The sequence below is a fragment of the Peromyscus maniculatus genome, chromosome 1 (assembly GCF_049852395.1).
Source record: "Peromyscus maniculatus bairdii isolate BWxNUB_F1_BW_parent chromosome 1, HU_Pman_BW_mat_3.1, whole genome shotgun sequence".
Lineage (NCBI taxonomy): Eukaryota > Metazoa > Chordata > Mammalia > Rodentia > Cricetidae > Peromyscus > Peromyscus maniculatus.
In genome coordinates, this window is record NC_134852.1 from 7,166,437 (window position 1) to 7,182,281 (window position 15,845).

At 44.1% G+C, this 15,845-nt stretch overlaps 2 protein-coding genes across 4 annotated transcripts in view; both read left to right on the forward strand.

The window, feature by feature from the left end:
* The window catches only part of LOC102922245 (leukocyte immunoglobulin-like receptor subfamily B member 3), a 195,309-nt gene that overhangs the window by 163,206 nt on the left and 16,258 nt on the right, over positions 1–15,845 (forward strand). The window lies entirely within an intron of this gene.
* LOC102927307 (paired immunoglobulin-like receptor B) lies at positions 3,569–9,564 on the forward strand. Of its 3 annotated transcripts, none has more exons than XM_076568774.1 (7): positions 3,569–3,944; positions 4,099–4,137; positions 4,321–4,605; positions 4,893–5,195; positions 6,468–6,752; positions 7,485–7,787; positions 9,077–9,206. In XM_076568774.1, exons 1-7 carry the CDS (start codon positions 3,911–3,913, stop codon positions 9,187–9,189), a joined length of 1,362 nt encoding a protein of 453 aa, XP_076424889.1. In that variant the 5' UTR covers positions 3,569–3,910; the 3' UTR covers positions 9,190–9,206. The 3 variants fall into 3 exon arrangements, with proteins under 3 accessions (XP_076424889.1, XP_076424891.1, XP_042125934.2); XM_076568776.1 differs by lacking the exon at positions 9,077–9,206 and adding an exon at positions 8,042–8,818 and having other exon boundaries at positions 3,575–3,944; XM_042270000.2 differs by lacking the exon at positions 9,077–9,206 and adding an exon at positions 9,273–9,564 and having other exon boundaries at positions 3,590–3,944.

The window sequence follows — 15,845 nt, forward strand, 5'->3', positions numbered from 1 at the left end:
CACAACCAAAATCACTTTCCTTCCAAGTACATTGTAAAACACTCTGAAAGTTAACCAATCCTTACTCCTCCAAGTGACAAGCCATCCCGAACCCATAAATGTGGTGAAAATGACACTGATATTAGACAGTCAGCCTGATGCTTAGCTCATAGTTGAGATGCTAACAACATTTAAGTTGGAATGGACATTTGTTTATAAACAGGCATTCAATCAAAATCAGCCTTCACAAAATCCAGAAGGATTCTGAACAATGAACTAGGAATACCAAAGTGGTATGAATGCTGTGATGATGTACCTATAAAATTCATGTATGTTCATAAGAAAAGCCAATGAATCTGTAGGAGATTTTTTTAGCAGAATAGTATCAAATACAGAACCATGAGAATGCCATGTTTCCTTCTTCATTTCCCTGTGTGTCCCCTGATTTTGTGTGTCAACTTGACACAAGTTAGAGTCATCAGAGGAAGGAACCTCAGTTGAGGGAATGCCTTCATGAAATCCAACTGTAAGTCATTTTCTCAATTAGTGATCAAGGGGAAAGGCCCAGCCCATGGTAGGTTGTGCCTTCACTGGGCTGCTGGTCCTGGGGTCAATAATAAGGTGGGCAGAGCAAGGCATGGGTAGCAAGTCAGTAAGCAGCACCCTCCATGGCCTCTCCATCATCCCCTGCCTTCAGGAGCCTGTTCTGTCTGAGTACCTATCCCAACTTCCTTCATTAATGAACAGCAATTCTGAAGAGTAAACCAAATAAACCCTTTACTCGCCAACTTGTCTTTTGTTCATGGTGCTTTGTCACAGCAATAGAAACCCTAACTAAGACCAAATAAAACCAGTGTAGTGGGGTATTGTTGTGATAGACCTGACCATGTTTTTGGGAGGATTGTGGAGGACATTGGAACTTTGGACTAGAAGAGCTACTGAGTGTTGAGAGACCTCAGTGAGATATATTGTGTGAACTTGGAAGATAAGAATATTGAGAGAAGTGCAGAAGATGCAGGCCTGACTGGCTTGTAAAATATCAGAGGGAAATTTAAAGAAAATAAGGGCCATTTTCCATTTTGGAATGAAGAACATGTGGTTCTGTTTAGCTGAAGCTGAGAAATCAACTGTGATCAACAAGATACCAGAATTGCTAAAGCAATCCTGTGTTTCTGGGTAGCCTGTTCTGAAGAATCATTGGTGATTAACAAGATACCAGGACTACTAAAGCAATCCTGTGGTTGGGGTTAGCTAGAGCTGAAGAATCAGTGGTGATTAACTAGATACCAGAATTACTGCCTTTATGGTACTGGGAATAGAAGCTGGTCACCTGGATGTAAGATACTAGCAGATATTAGGATGAGACCAGCATCACTGAGGTGAAATCTGCCTGGAAGTATTTCTTGAGATCACAGAGAAGCTGTGTTCTAGAGGCAGACAGGGTTGCTCATGGTGGGCATCCTGACTTGGTAATGTGAATGAGTGACCCAGGTGGTACTGGTTTTGAAGGTATGAAGGGGTCATGAAGATCAGGAGAGAATTGACACTGTGAGAGGAAAGCAGAGGCCATTGGTTATGGTGCACCTTTAATGGCATTTGAAGCCTCAGGGCTGAAGGGGTCTTGCAAAGGATTCAAGGCTTGGCATGATGAGGAGAGCCTATCTGAGGATTTGGTGAAAGTGTAGCCCAGTTGCAGCAGAGAAGCCCCACGGCTTGGAGATACCAGTGCAGGGGAATGAGCACCAAGAACAACAGTAGTTGTGGAGAGGAGCCAGTCAGAGTCTAGAAAATGAGCTGTGTGTACTGTGGAGGTCAGAGCTAGAGGAGTGACCCCAGCCCTTTGGAGATTATAGTACAATGTGAATGGATCCCAGATATTGGAGGGTTCCAATTTTCATTTTGCCTTGATTTTATCCAGACTTTGTCCTGATTCCTCCCTATTGAAGTTATTTTACTGGAGCCCGTACTTGAGAGACTTTTAATTTAAAAAGACTTTGGATTTAAAGAGATGGGTTTTTTTTAAAGGAACAAAATTTTAAGTATTGAATTTGTAAAGATTGTGAGACTTTTCAAGTTATTTAAGATGTTGGTGATGAATAAGAAAGGATTGGATGTGGCTTAATAGTCATGTGTTTGTGTGTCTATTTACAAGTGGTCAGGTATATATCTGGGTTTCTTGTGTCAACTTGACACATGCTAGAGTCATCAGATGAATGAGCTTCAGCTGAGGAAATGCCTCGATGAGATTCAGCTCCAAGGCATTTCCTCAATAAGTGTCAATGGGGAAAGGACACAATGGTGGGTGGTGACATCCCAGGGCAGCTGGTCCTGGGTTCAATAAGAAGCTGGGCTGAGAAAAAGCAAGCAAGTAAGCAGTACCCCTCAAGGCTTCTGCATCAGCTCCTGCCTCCTGGATCCTGCCCTCTTTGAGTTCCTTTCATGACTTTCTTTAGTGATGAACAGCATTACTGAAGTGTAAGCCACATAAAAATTATCCTCCTGCCGGGCGGTGGTGGCGCACACCTTTAATCCCAGCACTCGGGAGGCACAGGCAGGTGGATCTCTGTCAGTTCAAGGCCAGCCTGGGCTACCAAGTGAGTTCCAGGAAAAGGCGCAAAGCTACACAGAGAAACCCTGTCTCGAAAAACCAAAAAAAAAAAATTATCCTCCCCAATTTGCCTTTTGGTCATAGGATTTCATCACAACAATAGAAAACGTAGGACAGCCTGATTGTTTCCTCTGTGTTCATCTGGAAGAACTCATAGATCAGGTGCTCAGTGTGGCCCTTCTGCTATATCCTCCCAGGAGCATCAACCTGCATCTTCCATTGATATGAGTCACTGCTTCCCAGGCATGACACGACCATTTGCCTGCTGAAGTCTCTGTAGATCTGATTACACACAGCAGTATACTTTCACAGTATAGAGTTTCCTGAGGCTACTCCTCTCCTCTCAGAACTAGAGGCAGTTAAAAGTTTCAGACCAAGCTTTTTTCAGAGATATAACCACTGGAAATTTTCAAGTATTGCTTAGCATAGAGGAGCACATTGGGATTAACAGTTTGGAGTTGAAACTGATTGATGGATGTTGTCTGGTCTACACACTGAGTTTTGGGGCAGTCAGAAACACATTGTAAGGTCCTTTCTCAACACACACACAGAGAAACAAAACACAAAACAAAAACATTTGAAAATATGCTTCTAAGGAACCCTAATATACCTCCTGGATTCACCAGTTAGAGTTGTGTGGTCTTGCCTATTTCTGTCACTGTTGGGATGAGTAGGCATTGTTCATGTTTCCCCAGGAAAAATTCACACAACATTCAAAAAGGATCTCTAGGGCTGGATAGGAAACCATCCATGAGTTTGGTCTGGCTGATGGCAATGGTCATGGAGATGGCCATGATAGTCAAGGAGAACCAAGAAGAACCGCTGAAAGAAAGAGACCAACCAGCTCTGAGAACCCTCAGGTGATGTGGATGCAACAGAATGTCACCAGGTTCATTTTATGTTGTGTCTTGGTCTGAGGTCACTGGGAGCATTCAGGCAGAAGTGGATGTTTACATGGACATGTTCTGCAAGAAGAGAACACAATCAGATTTGGGTTTGTAATCCCAGTCCACATGAGGCTGAGGGAGAAGGGGAAGAAGACTGAAAACTGCATGAGATTCAAGAGATTCTGTCTCAGAAACCAACACAAAAACTAAAGGACCAGAAAGAGGCAGAAGCCACATATTCTGTAGCCCAACCCACCACAGCACTGGAGAAAAGCATCACATGTCTGGGAAGAGCAGTTCCTCTTCCTCAAGGGCTGCTCCTATTATATCTTCATGACACCAAGGAGAAGAGAGCCTTCATAGCCCGTACACTTTGTTTCTTTCCATTTGACAAAGGGACCAACTATCTGCAAACTTGTGGTAATTGGAAGATACCATGAAAACTTTTCTCACATCCCTGCTGTGTGTTGGTGAGATGCCAAGATGGGGAGGGAGAATTCTTGTCTGAGAGGGAACCCACCCCGCAGCCTTGCCTTGTGCCATCAAGAAGTCTCAGAAGCTTAGATGCCTGGAAGTAGAGGGCTTTCTGATATTTCAGTGCAAACACAGGTATCTCTTTTGCAGCACTGAGTCATCAGGGCCTCTGGATCCTGGCATTGGCAGGTGAGTGTCTTCACAGCTGATCCAGATTGAACATCATTTGTGGGGACCACAGTTAACTCCTGAACAGAGCAGATGGAGAACAACAGGTGTGGGCTGATCCTGGGGATGCCTGAGAAAGTCCTTGGTCTGAGAGCTCATATCTGAGAGGGAGTTCTGGGGAACTAACTGTCATTTTTCTTGCAGGGATCCTTTCTAAACCTACACTCAGAGCAGTTCCAAGCAATGTGATAACCACTGGAAACCAAGTGAGATTCTTCTGTCAAGGGCCCTTAGAGGCCAAGGAATATCGTCTCTGCAAAGAAGGAAGTCCAGATTGCTTGATACCAACAACCCTAATAGAAACCAAGAACTTGGCCAAATTCTCTTTCACATCAATTGAATGGAATAATGCAGGCCAATATAGGTGTGAATATAAAAGCCCCAATGGCAAAAGAGAACACAGTGACTACCTGGAGCTGGTGGTGACAGGTGAGAGGACCCCTCTACAACCCCAGCATCTGCCTTGAGGAAAGGAGTATGTTCACAGTAGGGTCCCCTTTTAAATATGTGAAGAGGGGAAAATGATTCTCATATAGGTCATATGGGGATATGAAGATACGGCAAACATTACTGAGATTAATAAATAGAGGCCTTTGTGTGTGGTCAGATAGTTGTCAGGAAGTGGATCTGGGAACTGTTGTTGTGATGAGTTCATCTGAATGTCTGTTTAAACACACTACACATTCATGTATGTTTCTTGCCCTCTTCTCTCTTAGGAGTTCACAACAGCAATGTGACCCTGTCAGCCATTCCCAGCCCAGTGGTGACTGCAGGAGAAAATGTGACCCTTAAATGTATGTCACAACATCCATATGACAGGTTCATTCTGATGAAGGAAGATGAGAAGTTCTCCCCGGCTTTGCCCTCACAGAATATACACCCTGAGCTCTATGGAGCCCTGTTCACAGTGGGTCCTGTGACCCCCAACCAGAGGTGGAGGTTCACATGCTATGGGTATTATGCGAGCAGCTCCCAGATGTGGTCAGTTCCCAGTAGCACCTTAGAGCTTCTGGTCTCAGGTACGCAAGTACAGAACTTCCCTTGACTGTAATTACAAGTGACCCAGGATCCCAGAAAAGGACCTGATGCGAATTGATTGATTGAGAGGCCAGGCTATGGAAAGAGAGATTTAACCTGACTACCGGCTGGACAGGACACAGGAAAACTTCAGCTACAGTGGTCTTTATGTGTCCTTCTAGTTTTGCAGATCAGCCTATGTGTCCCTGCAATGGTGACCTTCTCTGTGCAATTCTCCTAACAGATGCACCTCCTTTCTTTCTTCTTCTTTTCTGGGATCCTTCATATTCCCAGCTGAGCCTGGCTCTGTGATGACACCAGAGAGTCCTATAACCATTTGTTGTGAAGGGACCTGAAGAACCCAAACATATTTGCTACACAAAAAGAGTAGACTAGAATCCCAGGGCAGACCGACCCAAAAGAATCACAACAATTAGACAAAATTCACCATCCCTTCTGTGATAACACTGCAGGCTGATAACACTGTTACTCTCACAACTTTGCTCGCTCGTCAGAATGCAGGACACCATGGAGCTGGTGGATAAAAGTGTTTGAATACTCTGGAGTCATGTGGATCCCCAGATGTGACTGTTAAGATAAAAGTGTGCTCTGAATATATCCCCATGTGTTAGTCAGGTCTGGGGGACAATCCAGACTGTGTGAACCCATTAAATAATCGATATGTATCTCTCCTAGGTGTCTAAAATAAACCACCCTGTTTACACTGCCAAACACTGTTGTAATATTAGAAGGCTCTGTGATCCTCTCATGTATCTCAAATCAGAGATACAACTGGTTCATTTTAATTAAGGATAAGCCTTTCTCCAGCTCCATGTCCTTACAATATGCATATACCAGGCTGTCTCTAGCCAGGTTCCAAGTGGGTCCCATCATACTCTGGAAAAGATGGAGGATTGCTATCCTCAAGTGTTGTTAGAAGGTAATGACATACTGTAGCATCTAGTCTCAGGGGAAGCCCCAGCCTCTCTGTTGAATGACACTGAACCTGAAACAGGTTTCCCCAGGACACCCGAATGTAAGGTGAGTACAGGTACAGATAGGTGGATTAGCCCACAGATATAGATGCAGACTGTGGGAATCAAGATACAGAAACCAATGAGAGGTGTTTTGATAATAGAACATGGGAGGGTCAGCAAAGATATGGATTTTCAGATGGTTCCATGTGTCGTTCTGTTATTTAAGGGTCAAGTCTGAGTTTCAATTCACTGTACAACTGTTAAAATCTCACATCCCTCTCACTTAACTCTTTTCAGGGACCCTCCAGAAACCCACCATCTCGGCTGAGCCGGGCTCTGTGATCACCTCAGGGAATCCTGTGACAATCTGGTGTGAGGGAATTAAGGAAACCCAAATGTATATCCTGTATAAAGAAGGAAGCCCACCATCCTGGAACAGATTAACTGCACCAGTGCCTGATCAAAAGGCCAAGTTTTTCATCCCATCCATGAGAGAACACAATGCAGGACGATATTACTGTTACTGTTATACCTCTGCTGGGTGGACACAGCACAGTGACTCCCTGGAGCTGGTGGTGACAGGTGAGTGGACACAAAGGGTCACAGTATTCATTTTTTTCTGTGTGGGCCCCTGAAAGCTCTGCTGTTTGCAGAGAAATGACCCACATGCAGTAATAAGAATAATTCAGTTCAGGCTGACATAGAATTTGCCAGTTCACATGCTCTTAAATGTCTGAAACCAGGTCACTTATTGCAAACATATTTAAACACAGAACAATTTAGCAAATTAGATTACTGGTGTAATTGCAATCCTTTGAACAACTAGGCATGATTGTATCAACACTCAACTCAAATTACATTTGAACATGAAGATTGATTTTGTATCTTAAGGGCCTTTGTTCTGGTGTTGTCTCTGACTGAGGTAATGCCAATGTCAGCAGGATAAAAATTATTTTTGACATATCCACAAAGGATGAGCTTCATTAATGCCAATGTTAAACATCTAGGGAGGGAAAGTCTGTAATAAACATCCTCAGGGATTCAGGTGAGGTTTGGATCTATAGATAGAAAGGTCACCTGGGTATTAACAAGATCCATTCCTAGCTTTCTTAATAGAAAACAGTTATTTATCTCCTCCATTGAGCAGACACACTACATGAGTAACATTTTTGATTTCTCCCATATTATTTATGAGCATGAGTACATTGTACCCTCTAAATTTACCCTCAGGAAATACATCTGTAAACATTTTCAGCCATAGCCCAGCTGCTGCAGACAATGTATCATTTAACAGGCTCTGTCCTCTTTTTCTAGGTGTCCACCATGGCAAACCTACTCTGTCAGCTTTTCCCTGCCCTGTGTTGACCTCAGTTGGGAATGTAACCCTTCAGTGTGTCTCATCCAAAGGATACAATGTGTTCATTTTGACTGGGGAAGATCTGAAGTTCTCCAGGTCCCAAAAGTCACAGCTCATATACACTGGACAGTCCTTAGCTCTGTTTCCTGAGATCTCCATGACATCCAGCAAGAGTGGTCCCTTCAGATGTTATGGATACTATACAAATACATCACATGTGTGGTCAGAGGCCAGTGACCCTTTGGAGCTACATTTCTCAGGTGAGGACGTCTCCTCATTCGCTCAACCGACACCAGAAATCCTTTGTCATAAGTCCTTCTACCTCAAGGAGGGTTCAAAACCATAATTGTTGAAGGGAGCTCTTGACTACTAAGGCCCAGAGTATTAGAAGCCTTGGGACTTTCAGAGCAGGAGGGGATATGGAATGCATTTCAAGAGCCAGATGGATGAGTTCCTTAATGTTTCTTAATCTTAGGTATAATATTTGTTTTTTAAAATTATCCATTTTGGACAGGCAGTGGTGGCATGTGCCTTTAATCCCAGGCTGTGGGAGGCAGAGTCAGATGGATCTGTGAGTTCAAGGCCAGCCTGGTCTACAAAGTGAATTCCAGGACAACAAGAGCTGCCCAGAGAAACCCTGTCTTGAAAAACAAAAATAGTGTGTGTTTGGACTGGGAACACCTACTGCACTTATTTCCATTTTGACCAGTTTTGGAGACCTTTGTGACATACAGCAAAAATGAGCCCTTCAGATATTAAAGATAATATATAAATAATCCTCATGTGTATCAGAGGCTTGTAACTCTCTGGATACTTGTGGATCTCTATGATTTCCCACATCTTTTGTGAAATAAGCTTTTTAGATGATGGTTGAGAGCAACACTTACCTGTGGGTATAAGGTTGAGCATTTAGAATAAAGTTTGAAAATATATTTGGTTAGGAACACTGCAGTAATGGTTTCTCTTCTAGAGACCATATAGCCTCTCCAAATATGGATACAAGTATTATTTAATTAAAAATAAATATTTACTTGCTTAATACTGGCCTATTGTTTAATGTTTTAGGACAGAAGTATCATAGCAACCCTGTGGGGTGGGGCAGGAAGAGAAGCCCAGACTGTCACTATTTTGACCACCTGATATTCAGGGGACCCTGAGAATAAGACTATGTGGCTAGATCTTGGGATTTTCCTGGGGGTATTATCTTCCTGGCTTCTATACTGCAGAATGATCTAGGAGTACAGGAAGGCTCCTTTACTGTGAAGGCAGAAATGACATTTTTCCATCTGAGCTCTCTGTAATCAGATAAACTCTGTTTCAAAGAAGAGCCTTGTCCAGCTGATCTGAACTCAGAGCATAGTCAGGCTGAAGAAATCAAGTCAAAGAACAGGAAGAAGCTGCTACTGCAGAGAAAGAGTTCTTCCCACATTTTCATGATGTTATATGATGAGAATAATGTGAATTTGTAGAAAATAAAAGATGAAACTTGACAAAAAAGCATCACTTCTCTTGAGCACTGCACACACCCAGCAAATCTTTTTTTTGTCAGGGATGCCTGAGACCATAAGCCAACCACAAAATATGTCAGAAGCCATGATCAATGAGGAAGGAAAATTCTGCTTATGGCATGGAACCAGAATTTGGCTTAGGGCATGGAACTAGACGGGAGGGAGCTGTCAGAGGGAAAATTTAGTCATCTTATGGTGGCTTTTGTTGGTCCTGACATCTCTGTTCACGATCTCCAGCCTCGCAGTCCCAGGATCACACAGTGGAGAACCTCATCCGGATGGTCATAGCTGGCTTGATCCTCATAGTTCTTGGGATTGTGCTGTTTGAAGCTTGCCACAGCCAGAGAAGGTCCTTGAATGCATCCTAGAAGTGAAGAAGAGAGACAGCCATAGTCCTTGCCTCGTGACCAAGTCTGGGAAATAAATTTGAGAATATCAGGTGTTATTTACCAGAAGATTCCATGTTTAATATTGGGCATCAGTTGTGAGAAAGGATTCAGGAAATAAATTTATTTTGGGTGCAGAAAAAGACGTGAATATTGGGGCAGCTGGCTACTCTACCACCACATTAGAGGTCTTCCATTCTACCTTGCTGTGGATTTGAAGATTTTTCCTTCCTTTCTTTTCATTCTATAATGTGGGGAACATACCGTCCCACCAGTGAGTTTTGGGTCCTCATCTCTTTATATGTTCTAATTTTCCTCAGTCCCATGTGATATTTTCCTTTATTATAGACCACTATAATCTTCATTGTGCTTTATGTGCACATTTTTTTTGTTGGAGGTTGTTGTTATTATGAAGAAGAAATTTGTCTCAACCCAACAACAACAACAGAAAATAGTGAGTTCATTTCCAATTACATAATTAAAAGAATGAGAAAACACAATGATGCCCCCAAAACATTGCACTCTCCATCCAGTCAGTATACATCACAAACACTTTGTGAGGTTTCTGCTAATTTACTTATTTATCTTAAAACATAATTCTTTTTCGATTCTTTGGAAGATTCTCATCATGCACCCCAATTCCACTCATCTCCCAGTCCCTCCATATCCACCCTCGACTCCTGCAGTAGTCTCTCCCAAATAAATTAAAAAAAATCATAAGAGCCAGCTCACTCCTCCATCTTTGCAACACCTCTTCATTTATCTGAGTGGCATCAGGAGCTGTGGTGTATCATGCAGTATACCCCTTTTTTATAATCAGACCCACCCACAATAGCTTCATTGCAATGAGTCTGAATTCAGTCTCTGGTTTCTGGTCCACCTTCATCACTATGCCATCATAGAAGCTTCTCTTGGACAGCCTGTTTGTGTCCTGAGTTATGTAGATCCTATGGTAATAATTTGCCAGGTCCAGGCCCTTCATGCACTTCAGAAAGTCATGGATTGGACAGCTGTTAGGGTGGGCCCAGAATGTGGGTCTGAGTGGTAGATGATCTGGTTGATTTGGGTTATTGGAGCACCACGGTCAGGCAAGGGGCAGACCCAGCACTCCTTGGTCAATACAACTAGGGTCAGGTCTGCCATGCCTGTGGTGAGTGTTGGAGTAATTTCTACTGAACGCTAAAGTCAGCTCTCCCATGGGGAGACAGTGCCAGATCTCCAGTGTCCAATAATAGGCAGGGTCAGGTAGGGACAGAGCTGGCTCAGCATGGCATTGGATTTCAACACGCATGGTTCCTATCACACAATGTGACAGCACATGCTGCCCACAGCACTGTAGATTCTGGCTGCTGTTGGGTCCCAGACCCAGACCTAATCCACAGCAGCAGCCATGGCCTGATCCCATATTGCTGTGCACTCCACTTGCACTGGCATGATTGATGGCAACAAGGCCCTAGAAATCATTCATGGCCACTGCTGGTGGCCCTGACCTCTGGCATCAGCACTGCTTTTGATGGTGTCAGCAGCCACAGATATCAACACAGACTTTGGCTGCAGTAGGACCACAGACTCAGACATGATCCTCAGCAACAGCCCTGGCCCAGGTGATACCTTGGCCCCAACAGAAGCAAGTCCCTTTGGCACCAACATGGTCATAGGTTGTGGGTAGACCCTGGATATCCTTTTGGTCTTTGGTGGCACCACGGGCCATGGAAAACACAGACCTCAACTGTGATAGGACCACAGACACAGACATGCTCCTTAGCAGCAGCCCAGGTTCAGATGTCACCATGGCGCTAAGTGGTAGCATAGGCTACTCAGATCAACAAGGCCCCTGTGGAAGTGTGGCCCTCAGACAACAACTTGGACCTATGTGGCAGCCCAGACCCCTAACATCGTCATTGCGTTGAATGGTATCAGGAGCCATGGACATCAACACAGACCCTAGCTGTGGTAAGGCTACAAACCCAGACATGGTTCTCATCAGCAGCCCTGTTGCAGATGACACCATGGCCCCAGTGGCAGCATGACCTTGAACACCCAAATGGCCACAAGAGATCACCTAGTTCCTAGACATTTGTGTGTCCTTTGCTGGAGCTGTGGGTCATGGACAACACAGACCACAATCGTGATAGGATGACAGACCAAGTCGTGGTTCCAGGCTTGGATGTCATACTGGCCTGGGTGTCAGCACAAGTTATCCAGATTAGCATAGCCGTGGTAGAAGCATCTGCCCATTCCTCCATGTTCTTACTTCTTCAGAACGGCCTCTCACCACAGCACATGAACCTCTTCCTCCTCTCTTCCTCTCACAATTTACCACCATATACTTGCTCATCATCATATTGGCACCATGATAACACAGGGTTCCCTGTGGGATTCTTTGGACCTTCTGACCCACACGGTCCTGGGAGAACATTAGGTGCTTAAGGCAGGCTGGACTGTGAGGTCCCAGGCTGCCTTGTAGTTGACTTTCACCTACCTGAACTGCTTGACATCAGACAGCCTATGGATGCTTCAGGCAGGCTGGACTCTGAGGACCTAGACAGCCAAGTGTCATTAGCCCACCTGAGCAGCATGGCATCTCTGTGGATGCTTTAGGCAGGCTGGAATTTGAGGACCCAAATTGGAATATGGTTGCCACTCCTCACCAATCAGAACTATAGACAGCTAAAAGTTACAGTGCAAAGCTTTTTTCCAGGGATATAACCACTGATACATTTCCAATATTGCTTGTCATAAAGGACCACACTGTTCTCAACAGTTGGGAGGAGGGAATGGTTGGTTGATATCTTCTGGTATACATAGTGAGTTCCAGGACACCCAGAGGTATATAGTGAGACCCTGTATGAAACAGACATAAACCAGACCAACTAAAAATCTTAAAGCAAATCAAAACACCAAAACCAAAAAAGATTGAACATATGATTCATAGCCACCCTAATATATCTCATTGGTTCACCAACTAGATTTGTGTGGAGTCTTGTCTTTGTTTCTGTCACTTGTGTATAATCTGGGTGAGTAGACATTGTTCTTGTATCCTCAGGACAAGTTCACATGTCACTAAAGCTTGTCCAGGGCAGGGTAGGAAACAGGCCATGAGTTTCCTTTGGCTGAAGGAATGAAGGAGATCCAGGAAGAAATCTTGAGAGAAAAAGACAAGACCCTTAGAGATAAAGTTGGCTCAGGAAATCATTAGGTTTATTTCCTATTAAGTCCTGGTTTTAGGAGATTGGAAACATCCAGGCATATGTAGATGGTTACAATGGAGATGTTCTGAAAGAAGAGACCACAACAGATTTATATTTGTAATCTCAGGCCACAGGAAACTGAGGGAGCAGGAGGAGTCTAACATTTGCATGAAACTCAAGAGTTTCGGTCTAAGAGACAAAAATTGAAACCAAGGAACCACCAAGAGACAGAAGCCACATATTCTGTAGCCCAACCCATCACAGCACTAGGAAAAGAAGATTCGGGTGCCTGGGAAGAGCAGTTCCTCTTTCCGAAGGGCTGGTATTATTTCATACTCATGACATGAAGGAGAAGCCACCCTACATAGTCCATATACTTTGTGTTTGTCCATTTGACAAGGAGAACAACTGTCCTCAAACTTGTGGTAACTGGAGGATGCCATGACAACCTTTCTGGTATCTGTGCTGTATCTCGGTGAGATGCAAAGACTGGTAGAGAGAATTCTAGTCTGAGAGTGAATCCACATCACAACCATGCGTTGGGTCCTCAGGAAGTCTCAGCAGCTTAGAAGACATTTGGAAGTGGAGAGCCTGCTCATGTTTCAGTGCAAACATTCAAAGTTAACTCTTGCAGGACTGAATCTCAGGAACCCAATGCTAGTGGGTGAATATCTTCCCAGCTGTCCCTGATTGGACATCCATGGTGGAGGCCACAGGACCATCCTGAGCAGATCATATAGAGAACAGCAGATGGGAGCTGGTACTGTGGATGCCTGAAATTTGCTTGGTCTGACAGCTTCTCTCTCAGGGGGAGTTCTGGGGAACCAGCTGTCAATATTCTTGCCATTGCCCTCTATAACCCTGCTGTTGGGGGGGGGACAGTCAAACTCCAAAAGTTATTGCTAACAGGGCCATGTTCTCCATAGCATCCATAGAAAAACATCATGCTGGGATATGTAACTGTTACTCTTACAAATCTGCTGGATGGCCAGAGCACAGTGACACACTGGAGATGCTGATGACAGGTGAGAGGACACTAAGTGTCACAACCTTTGCCTCTTTCCTCAGGAAATAATCTTCCATAAGTAAACTGACAGAGTACATCTGCTGGACACACTTTGAGCTTTATTTTCTTTAATGGGCTGCCTGCTTCTCTTCTAGGTGTCTAGCTTTGCAAACCTACTCTGTCAACCTTTCCCAGCCCTGTGTTTATATCATGTGGGAATTTGATTCTCCAATGAGTCTCTACAGTGTGTTTATTTTGAATGCACATCCGAAGTTCTCCAGGTCCCAAAAGACACAGACCATGCACAGTGAACAGTCCCAGGCTCTGTTTCCTGACATCTGTAAGGCATCCAGCAAGAGTTGTCCCTGCAGATTTGTGGATAGTATAGTAATACCCTACAAATGTTGTCAGAGTCAAGTAACCCTTTTAGATACATGTCTCAGGTGAGGTGTTTGACACCAGAAACACTTTCTCATATGCCTTGCAGAACCCTCAAGGAGGGTGTGTGGACAGGATGGCTGGAGTAAGCTCTTTTCTGCTAAGGCCCAGGGTATGTAAGGCCATGGAGCTGTCAGAAAAGGATTGCATATGAAATGTATTGCAAGAGCCAGCTGAATGACTTCCTGTCTTTCCTCTGTCCAGGCTCTTAAGTAACCCTTCCCTGATGACCCTACAAAGCCTCTGTCCTAGCCCTTGAAGAATACCTACCCTCCAGTGTTCCTCTGAGCTCAGTTATAACAGATTTGCTCTGTCCAAGGAGGGCGAAAGTGATGTCTGCCAGGACTATGTCCTTCTGAATATTTCCATGCCAACTTCACTTAGACTCTGTGAATTTCGCCACTGGTGGTCGGTATCAATGCCTTGGTTCACACATCTTATCCTCTGTGTGGTCAGCCCCTAGCGACACTCTTGACATCCCGATCACAGGTGAGGAATGTAGTCACTCAGTATGGACCAGTTCTGACACAAGTTCAGCTGAGAGGAGACCTGGGATTCATAGTCAAAATGATGATGAGCCTCTCAGGGATAACAGGTCTAGGCACAAGAGAATGGACAAGGGCTGTCTGTTAAAATACAGAGACTAGGTTCTGAAACAGGGCCTCAGAACAGGACTGTAGTCTTTCACTCTCATTTGTCTTCTCTGTAGGACATCCCCCTCACACCTAATCTTCCAGTGCATCCTGGGACTACTGGGTTCTTACAAGCAAATGTAACCCTGCTGTGTCAATCATCAGTCCCAGCAAACCCTTTCTTTCTGTTCAAGGAAGGTGCAGCCCATCCATACATGCATCAAAGATCAGTGTCTCAAGTTCCACAATATGAGGCAGAATCCTCCATGATTGCTGTGACCTCAGCCCTTGGGGGTTCTTGCATATTCTTTACCCCTCAAAGTTCTTCTGCTTACCTGTTGTCTTACTCCAGTGTCCCCATCCAGATCATAATCTCAGGTGAGGTGATTCAGACCTTTGTGAGCTCGGATGGTAACCCTCGATAATTGACCTGGGAACCTTATGCTGGGAAAAGAGTAATTCTGCTTAGGGCATCAAAACAGAAGGTCATATACTGTACACAGTTGGGCATGGCTCAGAGTGGAAATCCAGTTATCTTATGCTGGCTTCGGTTGTTCCTGACGAGCTCATCAATAATCTCCTGGTTCACAGCCCCAGGATCACACAATGGAGAACCTCATCTGGATCAGCATGCCTGGCTCAATTCTCACAGTCTTGGGATTTTGCTGTTTGTGGCTTGTCACAACCAGAGAAGGACCCTGAATTCATCCTATTAGTAAAGAGAAGAGACTATAATATACCTTGTCTGTTGCCTAAGTCTTGGAAATAAAGTTGAGGATCTTAGGTGTTTTTCTTACAAGAAAATTCACTGCTTAATTTTTTAAATCACTTGTGAGAAAAGATCTAGCATGCTAATGTGTTTTAGTTGCATGAAATATATCAAGTGTTGGGGTGAAGAACTCTTCTACCACTACACTCCGACTCTTACCCTCTACTTTTGTCGACTTTAGAAGCATCGTGATTCATTTATTCTAAGCCCATGATATGGGGGTGCATCTAGTCCCACCAGTGAGATTTAGGTCATCACCTATGTAAATCTTCTGCTTTTCCTTAGTCTCATGTGACATTTTCCTTTACCATATGTCACCACATAACACATTGTGCATCATAAGCCTCTCTATCCTGGAGAGATCTTTAACATCATACCTAAATAAAAA

Excerpts from the sequence above, each read along its gene's own strand:
- LOC102927307 (XM_042270000.2), top strand. The coding sequence starts at position 3,911 with ATGAAAACTTTTCTCACATCCCTGCTGTGTGTTG. Across the intron at positions 4,606-4,892 it reads CCTGGAGCTGGTGGTGACAG|GAGTTCACAACAGCAATGTG; the intron begins GTGAGAGGACCC and ends CTTCTCTCTTAG. Across the intron at positions 7,788-9,272 it reads TTTGGAGCTACATTTCTCAG|CCTCGCAGTCCCAGGATCAC; the intron begins GTGAGGACGTCT and ends CACGATCTCCAG.